General features: G+C 38.4%; 1 protein-coding gene across 3 annotated transcripts; it reads left to right on the top strand.

Annotated features, from left to right (window-relative positions):
• Window positions 1–1,341: 1,341 nt before the first annotated feature.
• Window positions 1,342–9,613, top strand: tdgf1 (teratocarcinoma-derived growth factor 1). Of its 3 annotated transcripts, none has more exons than XM_058056104.1 (7): window positions 1,342–1,480; window positions 2,099–2,201; window positions 2,275–2,339; window positions 2,883–3,053; window positions 5,332–5,446; window positions 6,551–6,660; window positions 9,095–9,613. In XM_058056104.1, the coding sequence occupies exons 1-7, from the start codon at window positions 1,456–1,458 to the stop codon at window positions 9,199–9,201; spliced, it is 696 nt and encodes a 231-aa protein (XP_057912087.1). In that variant the 5' UTR covers window positions 1,342–1,455; the 3' UTR covers window positions 9,202–9,613. The 3 variants fall into 3 exon arrangements, with proteins under 3 accessions (XP_057912087.1, XP_057912088.1, XP_057912089.1); XM_058056105.1 differs by having other exon boundaries at window positions 5,332–5,424; XM_058056106.1 differs by having other exon boundaries at window positions 1,345–1,480; window positions 1,912–2,201.
• Window positions 9,614–9,949: the final 336 nt, after the last annotated feature.

A 9,949-nucleotide genomic window follows, 5' to 3' on the forward strand; every position in this document is an offset into this window, starting at 1 on the left:
AAGCTTTGGAATGACATGTCACTCATTCAGAATAGACGTTGCATTCAAGGACACAGCTAACCAGCCTAAACACACATTTATTATGAGAAATATCGCTATTGGTGATGCATCATTTGTAACAATATTTACCATCAAACATTACTGCACGTCCACATGTTGTAAATATGTTGTTTTATTAACTTTATTCAATACAAAGTTGTTTTTTCAGTATATTTCATTTTTTGCAGGTAACAGGCTGAGTCAAACCCCACGTGCACAAATGTACATTTTAACTTTTTTTTTTATCAGGAAATTTAAAGTATGGTTGTGATAAGGAGTAACATATTATTATATTTCGTGGTAAAATCACATTTTTTGCTATTTTTCCTGTGTTCAAGGTAGTTGAAATTTATATTTTCAATTGTAATTATTAAATATTGCACATGATACATTTATGCATTTATTTATTGTGCGTGTTTGTGAGTTGAAAAATAAACGCATATCATCAGTGTACACTTTTTGCCCATTTTTGCTGTTTTTTTAAGACATTTTTCAACTATTTCAATTGCAGTTTGGATACGACGGCAATAGGCAAAGTACATTTGTGTTACACACAATGTGTCACGTTGTGTTATTTTCACATTGTGAATACACATCACACATGTTTCACGTGGATGAGTTTCATGTGTTGCTTTGAGGCACAGCCGCCATTATTTTACTTTAAATGGCTGCCTTCTTATGGGCTGTAACTATGCCATTGTAGAATAAATATAAAGATAAATATTGTAATTTGTGTGCAGCCACTTATACTGTCTTTCACTTTCACTGCAAGTTTTTTTTTTTACTTTCCTCCACCTTTGGTGTCTACCCACAGGCTGTGTGGGCTTTCAGATGCAGATATGCTGTTGTTTTCAGATCAGCTTTCCCTTCCTGCTGGTGGTGCTCCTGCTGTGCATTAGCATGAGATCAGACTGCATTGTGATGCTGCACAGATTACAAAATACCCATTTCCACCTCTGATTGTCCCTGAGGAGTGGTGAGGGGGTTGGGATGGGAGAGGAAAGGAAAGGAAAGGATGGCTGTGTGAATAAAACACTGATAGGCAGATCCAATTTTGATTTTTAGCAGGCAGTGAAAAATCACAGCTTGTCCACATGTGCTTGAGGATGTGTTTTTTGAAATACTACTAACATATGTTACATTGTTGAAAATTCAACTTGACACTTTTGTGTGTAAGATAAAATAAAAGTAGAGGTAATTGTAAGTGCTGCCATTCACCCGATGAGCTGTAGGGGGCAGTACCTACTGCATGCTGGTTTAGAGGCAGCACACGAGTGATGAAGAAGTGTTAGAGGAAGCGTGTTGGCGGGAGTAGACGTATGGCTTATATTTGTCTGTAAGAAATACACCGGTGCTTTGTGGATGCTAATAAAAGGATAACTTATTGACATATTGTCATTCCGCCGACACGTCACAATGAGACTTTCTCAGTCAAGCGCAGGTAAACACTGACAAGAACACCCCAGTAGATGGCAGTATCTGACGGCCATACTAGTAGTGTATTCTATTCAAAAACAAAACACATTTGAAACGTATCTGTCATACATTTAATGCACCAGGTTATTAAAACAGAACGGAAACTGTAAAAATAGAAATGGGAATGGCTGACTACACATAATTAAATGAGGCTCTTGTTTGAGTTTCCTGGTTTATTTCCATGAGAACGTCATATACATGTCTATGACGACGCAGGAGGGCCCGTGACAGACATTGTAGCCAATTTTAACCTACTTCGTTAATCACAAATGTGTTTGGTACATATTTGATAAACATTCGAATTCCTAAATATGTTTTTTTTATGTCTTGGCTGTGATTGTACATTTTTACTTTGACCCCATTCTATACATGAAGATGGCGTTATTGTTGATTGAGCTTTGACAGACAGCGGGAGGCTTAGTAGGCGGGACTTCCGGGGGCACCCCACCTGAGCGAGGGGCACCTGGAGGGACAAACAACACAGCAGAGACGCAAAGACGACTAACAGAGGACAGAAGAACGGACACCAGAGGATAGCCGGCTCGTTTCTCTTTTATAAGAAATGTTTTTGCTCTGCTTTTAGGAATCCTTTATGGAATAGTAATCAAAGTCGGTTGGTTTTATTTGGGGAATTGTGTGGATTTGATATATTTTTATTCTAAAAGAACAAGGATGCGCATACACAGGTGAGTGGGAAGATTTAAATGATTAAAAGATTACTTATTTTTTTGCTAACACGTATTTTTCGTTTGTTTGTAGGATATCAATGATCGTGTTTGTGGCTGTGATGTGTCTCCATTTATCGACTACCATTCCTGCTTCAGGTAGACGCAGTATATTTGTCTACATGTTGTGTCTATTTTTGTTTTTAATCATGTATTTTTTTAAAATGCAGTCGAAAAACATTAGAGTTAAAAATAATTGGAAATGCACACTATCCCAATATATATGCTCCCATTGTCTTTATATGCAGAATATTTTAAAGCCTTAAACAAATCCAATGTGTTTCTTTCAGCAATATATGTTAATATAATATTCAATAGATTTACTACCGAGAGTAAAACTTCAGCAATGTATTTCTAGAATTTCTTCATACTGGTTTTGCAATGTATTAATGTTATTTTCTTGAGATATGTATTTTATTTGTTGCAACATTTTGTCATTTTGTCTAAGCTTTTTGCTTTTACTCCATTTGTGTAATTGTGATGAGCCCATTAAAAAATATGCTATGCCGGGCTACCCTTTTAGACACTGCTGCAGTACATACGTATACTGTTAAAGTTGATGAAACATACTATTAAATGAAAATGTAATGGCTTCATCCATGTTTGCTTCAGGTAAAATTAGAATCAAACTTTTTTTTTCAGGATGCGAGACAGATGACTGCAACAAAGGTCCGATGTCCCCTTTCCCCCTGTCGTCTCAGCAGACCCCTCGGGACATCTTGCATCAGTTTACCCAGGTGAACTTGCCAAATAAGGCTGACCGTAAACACCGTGACGCCGGTGCCGTCATACCCTTCATCGGCCTCACCAATAGTAAGTCACAGTATGTTTTTTTTTTACTTGAATGTTTTAGAGTTCTCAGCAAAGGGTCTTTATTGACAATTGTACAGAAAGACAGCTAAATATCACAGTAATGAAACAGTGTGTATGATTTTGAGAGCTCAGGCCACCCAAAAAAAAAAGGTTTCAGCCTGGTTGCATGTTAGTTTTAGTGCGTTTCCGTTATTTTTAGAGGTTTGCTCAGACTACTTGCGTTTGCCTGCTGATGCAAAGCAGAGGTGCAGCAAGAATGTGCCATCAGATGCTTGAATGGTTTACGTCACAGATTACAGACAGGCTGACACCACCCAGACTGGGGTTGAAATCTAAACAGTAAACTTTTTACAGCATCCTGTTTCTGTTGTGATATACTGAGTAGATGCGGTAGATTTACACGAATTTGTGTGGCCAGGGGGCTACTTTTTGGGCCATTTTTGCCCCCTGGCATATTCTAAAACTCAAATTCGCGATTAATGGGCGTTGTCACCAACAACACAAAGAATCTAAGAGTTCAGCATATCTTTCATTCTATTCAAAAACAGACACTTTAGCATCCAAAATGTAACAAAGTGACCCTTCCACTTTTGTCCATCAGTGGAAAATCTTTGGGCATCCCGGCCATAAGGTAATACAGTAGTAATTGATACTCGCTTCTCGTCCTCCAAACCCTCCTGCTAACTTGGTGACGACATGCTCTGCAATAAAAGTGACTATTATAATTATTAGATTTGATTCATAACCAGAACCATCATCTTCTCTCTTTTATCTGCTTCCTCGCTCTCTTCTACTGTGATTAAACATACAAGTATAAAATGTATAGTACTCACCACTAATGAATGATGATGCATTCTCGGGGTGGGTGAAGCATGAAGACATATGCATGTGAAAAACATTTTTCTGACAATTATATTTTTAACAAAAAAATCAGCAAATTTTCAGGATGCTGGATGGTAATTGTGTACAGAATAGTGGTCCCCAATAGGTCAATGCCAGCCCCCGCCTAACATCACCCAAATACTATAAAACAGTAATTTTCAACCACTGTGCCGCGGCACACTAGTGTACCTTGAGAAACCGCCAGGTGTGCCGTGAGGAATTATCCAATATCACTTTTTAACATGTATTAATCATCATTTGCAAATATGATGTCAATAGTATACATGGACCCAAATATTCCAATTCACTTTGGTTTATTTGCTCAAACGGAAAGAATTGAACAGGGATGGAATATTCCTTTAACCAATCCGATTGAGGTATCTTGTACCCGCTGAAACGGAAAGTTGTCAGGGTGCCTTCTTCTTCCTGGTGTTTTTCTTCTTCTGTTGTTTATTGGCGGTTGGCAAGCAGCTTTCGTGTGCATTAGCGCCATCTGTGGAACAGAATCTAAACCCTTCTATACGCCATTCACAAGTGCAGTTTTATTAAAAAAGAAAATATATATCTATATAAAACATGTCCTGAGTTTAATTATAAAATATTAGCAAGATTGAATTTGATCTTTTCCTGTTTAAATTGATCCCGGGTGCGTTCTTTCAGCGCATGCTCAGATATGACGTAACACGCAGATCCAGACGTTCTTCACTTTTAAAAATGGAGGCCAGCAATCGGCACTGGACTAAGCAAAGTTTGTTTTTGATTCAAACTAAATTTCAAGACTGGACAGACGAAAAACTGGCAATACGGAGTTATTCCGACAAGAATAACTCGGGGGAAGTCGGTATCACGTGATGTTGATGTTTACGTTTTACTGGGCATGCCCTATTGACTATTCTGGTTGATTTTCACGGCGCATGTAGACAAGAGATTGGAATATTCCTTTCCATGGATACCATTGTTTCCCAAAAGGTCATTGGGAAAGAGAAAAAGTGGTGATGTAAAAACATGGCTACTGTGGAGTGTCTGTGGTGTAAAGACTGGCATAGCAATGTAATATTGGTCCGTGTGGCAACACCTAGCTTGTTCCTCCCATAGACTTATTGATGCACGTGTGAGGTCGTGGTGACATTTTGGAACATTTTTGGTTAGTGGTGTGCCACAAGATTTTTACAATGTAAAATACGTTCCGTGGCTCAAAAAAGGTTGAAAAACACTGCTATAAAATATCTAGTCTAACCAGAGAAGTTTCTAGTTGATGCAGTGCTTCCTCTGCTCTGCAGGGGGCAATAGGGAGCCATACAGTGAAACAGCAGTAGAAGAAGATAACTAACATAAATGGGGCTACATTGCCATATCATTTTTTTAAACTGCATATTTCTTTTCCTTTGTCTCTAAGGTGCTGAGCAGAGTCGAAGCTGCTGTCAGAACGGAGGAACGTGCATTCTGGGTAGCTTCTGTGCTTGTCCTCCCTTCTTTACTGGCAGGAGCTGTGAGTACAACCAGCGCATCAGGTAACACAAAAACAACACAACGCTTCACTACACCGCGTTTACGTTCACCTCCCAAGAAGCCTGACAGCCTTCGAGCCTGACCTTTTAGCCCAAACACACGTTCACTGATAAGACATCCTAGTGTTCATTTTCACCTTTTCATCAGGGACGGACATTTGGGCAGAAGTGCTTGTGAATTTGGAATTATTGGAAAAGTGGGAGTGTTTGGCATGTGGAAAATTGCCAGCATGCATGTTTTGATGGTTTGAATTTTTGTATGTGTGCTTGAATCGGATTATAAATACCATATTAAGAATTTGAAAGATTAAAAGGAAATTTTAGTATTTTTTCTGTATTTGGAAAATACAGAAAGTTGGGAAAAGTCTAAATTTTCAGGATGTGGAAAAATGTTAGTCTGACTGTGCTGGGTGTTGCATGATGGCATGGTTAAATTGTGCTGCATGTAAATAAATAAATATGCCAAATTATAAATAACTAAATGAATGGGGCAGAATAAAAAAATAAAGAAATAGGTTGCAATATAATTAAATAAATAATCTCAATAAAAATAAACAGGAATAAAAAAAAAAGTAAAAGGGGTGGAATAACATGTGTGCATATATAACATGACATGACATGAATTCATGAGTCATTCTCAGGCAGTAGTAACAATGTCTTTTATTAGTTTATCATTTTGGTAAAGTTCCTCGAAAAATGGGAAGTAATTCTACTCAGGATGTCCTAATCCACATTTTTTTAACTTCTAAGCCGATCAGATTTTTTTTAATCAGGTACTGATCCCTTTAAAGAAAAATGATTGTTACAAACATGAATTTGTGGAGTTGAATATGGTTATAAAAATAGCATTTGAAAGTATAAAAAATAATGCAACCAAAGTTGCATTGACTTTTTTTTGATGCAACATTGACCAATTGTTAGAATTTTGTAACAAACCTCTGAGCTGCTGATTCAAAATCAAAGGAGAACGTTGAGCCTTCAGGAGGGTTGGGGGGGGGGGTGTAAAAAAAATAGCTATTTTTATTTGCGTATCAATTACTTTATATTCCAGGAACACAAATACTTTCACATGCATGGTCTAATGGCTTGTCTCTTGTTCCTGTGCAGGCGCTGTGGTCTGGTTCCACATGGCGAATGGGTTCGGAAGGGCTGCTCCTACTGCCGCTGTGGTTACGGTTTTCTACACTGCTTCCCCCAAATCTTCCATAAAGACTGTGGTACGTATAATGAGGGAATGGGCCGCCATATTTAGAGATTTAAATCGCCACTGTGAAGCTCGCTCTCGAGTGTTTGTCAAGGTTATTCAAAAGTGTTTCTGTGTGGGCTAAACAAAGGTGTGAGCCATGCATACTCTCGTAACAAAGAGGCCCATCAGCCTGTTCTCAGTCTTGCCTGATGGAGTGTAAACGGCTGCTAGACCCGCCCACTCATTTGCAATTCAAGGTTTCAAATAGCAGACACCCTCCCTAAAATATTCCACTACAGCAGAACATCTACATCTAACCAATACTACCATCATCCTTTTCTATAGTCTATGAAAAGTCTGCAATGCAGGTAGATTTACATTACTACAGCCCTGTACTACTACAGCTACAGCTACAACAACAACTACTACTACTACAATAACTACTACTTCAGCTACAGCTACAACAACTACTACAACTACGACTATTACTGCAACAACTACAACAACAACAACTACTACTACAACAACAACTACTACTACTGCAACAACGACAACAACTACTACTACTACTACTACTGCAACAACTACTACTACTGCAACAACTACTACTACTGCAACAACTACTACTACTACTGCAACAACTACTACTACTACTGCAACAACTACTACTACTACTGCAACAACTACAACAACTACTACTACTACTGCAACAACTACAACAACTACTACTACTACTGCAACAACTACAACAACTACTACTGCTACTACTGCAACAACAACTACTACTACTGCAACAACAACTACTACTACTGCAACAACAACAACAACAACAACAACTACTACTGCAACAACAACTACTACTACTGCAACAACAACGACAACTACTACTACTGCAACAACAACAACAACTACTACTACTGCAACAACAACAACTACTACTGCAACAACAACAACAACAACTACTACTACAACAACAACAACAACTACTACTACTGCAACAACAACTACTACTACTGCAACAACAACAACAACAACTACTACTGCAACAACAACAACAACAACAACAACTACTACTGCAACAACAACAACAACTACTACTACTACAAGAGTGGGCAACTTAAGACCAAACAAAAACACAACAATGACACAGCAATACATGAAGAAAAACTCGACATATAAAGTCCATGTCTGTCTCAAAAGCCATTATACACAACCCCCAGTCTGCTTTGTACATTTGTATGTATTCTGGGAGCTGATATGATGCAGGCCCTTGGATTATCATAATGACATATTGTACATATCGCTGGTACCAGAAATGTTGGGCCCTATGATTTATGGAATTGCATACGGAGCGTGTCACAAAAATATCTTGAATATGCAGTTGGAATTGCATCTGTGATTAGATCTTCCTTATCATGAGCTCGGGCCTTACAGTTTGTTGAAGGTTTAGTCGCAACGTAAAGCTGCTGATGCTGACATCACATTATGAAAGTTAGCCTGGCTGCATTCTTCTTCTTCTTTCTCTTTGGGCTTTTCCCTTCAAATCTCCTCCATCCAACCCTGTCTTCTGCATCTCTCACACCAACTACCCTCATGTCCTCCTTCATTACATCCATAAACCTCCATCCTCTAAACGCAGCATCCTTCTACCAATATATTCACTATCTCTCCTCTGGACATGTCCCAACCATCTCAGTCTGGCTAAAGGACTTTATCTCCAAGGCCTCTAACATGTAATGTCCGTCTGATGTACACCTTCCTGATCCTATCCATCCTGGTCACTCCCAATGAGAACCTCAGTATCTCTGCTACCTCCAGTTCTGCTTCCTGTCTGCATCCATTTTTCAATTACTAGGCGTAATTGTCCATTCATGTACTGCATTAATGAATACTTAATGAAGGGACATTTCATTCACAAAATCACACACATTATGCTAATGCAAAAAATGACTTCTAAAATGTCATAGAGATTTCATAGAGCCCCAGAAGTGGATGATGTTAGTGTGAAAGTAAAGAATTGGATGGTTATTGTACATACTGTATCTTTACTATTGGATAAAAGTAAACGATGCTTTTTCAGTATGACTCCTTTTACTGACTCAGGTTTGTACGATTCCCTCCCTCAATGAGGTGAATCGGCTGACAGCCGAGCTGTAGATGCTTAGCGGGCACATTTAAGTCAGTAGGGCTTGAGTTTTTGTACCGTGAGTCGGTGAAACTGGAGTCTTTGAGGAGCACCCGTGAGTCAATTGATTATTCAGGGACTAGAGGAATGATACACGGAGCAAGTGTTTTTGTCATTTTGTTACACATTAGTGTTCTGGTTTATAAAATGATTTACAATAATGTGCTGTTTGCCTGTTTTCCGTATTTGTTTATGGAAGTGCTTGTGCTTTGAGTTGTGTGTAAGTACAATGTACTGCATTTGATGTGTTTACTGACGTCTTTGTTTGTGTGATTTGTAGATGATTCCGAGGACGTGCACTGGTATCGATCCTCCGCCGCCATGAAGCTTCAGAGCAGCTGTTTACTGAACCTGACACTGCTTCTCACACTTGGTCTTTTTCTATGATGTTTGTGTGCTGCTGGCCAGAAACCAGACATTCCCAACCTGGTTGGAACTCTGATTATGTTTGGAAAAACTATTTATTTCTACTTCCTCTTGTATGCTTCTCATTTGAGAGGCTGTTTACATGTCAGTGAAAGCATACCACCTACACTTGTGGACGTGTATCTGTGTCTTGAAGAACATTGAGGAAAAGGCTGTACATAACGTTTTTTTGTGAAAATTATATTATTTTTTGGCTTTTTTTCATGGCTACGGCTACATTTTTTGTCTTTGTGAAGGAAAGATCCCACTTTTTTGGTTTTATTTTGAACTTTGTGTCTTCTGTGTGGTTCAACAAGCCGTGTGACACATGAATATGACAGGGTAAAACGTGTGCACTATATGTTTATTAAATATGAACCTGTGTCAAAACTGACAGTTGTTGTGTGAAACATAATTACTCTTGTCCTTTGTTTAGTGCAGTTAATTGGTTCCAAACACGACATTGATAAGTGAATGTTGTTTATACATTTATATATGGAACATGTTTATAGTTGAGCAGAGAAATCCTGTTTGCGACCTTCCAAATATAGGTTTTAACAATAGAACCCTCTAAACATGAAATAACAACCCTATAATTACCTTGACACAGTATTACACAATATAAAAGACACAATAAGAGAAAACAATGCTCCTCTAAATAGGGCTTTTCAATGACCAGAGCCCTAAGATAACATAAGATAAAATACTTAGTGTTAATGTATTCTGCTGC

This window comes from Doryrhamphus excisus, chromosome 19 (assembly GCF_030265055.1).
Source record: "Doryrhamphus excisus isolate RoL2022-K1 chromosome 19, RoL_Dexc_1.0, whole genome shotgun sequence".
Taxonomy (NCBI): Eukaryota; Metazoa; Chordata; class Actinopteri; order Syngnathiformes; family Syngnathidae; genus Doryrhamphus; species Doryrhamphus excisus.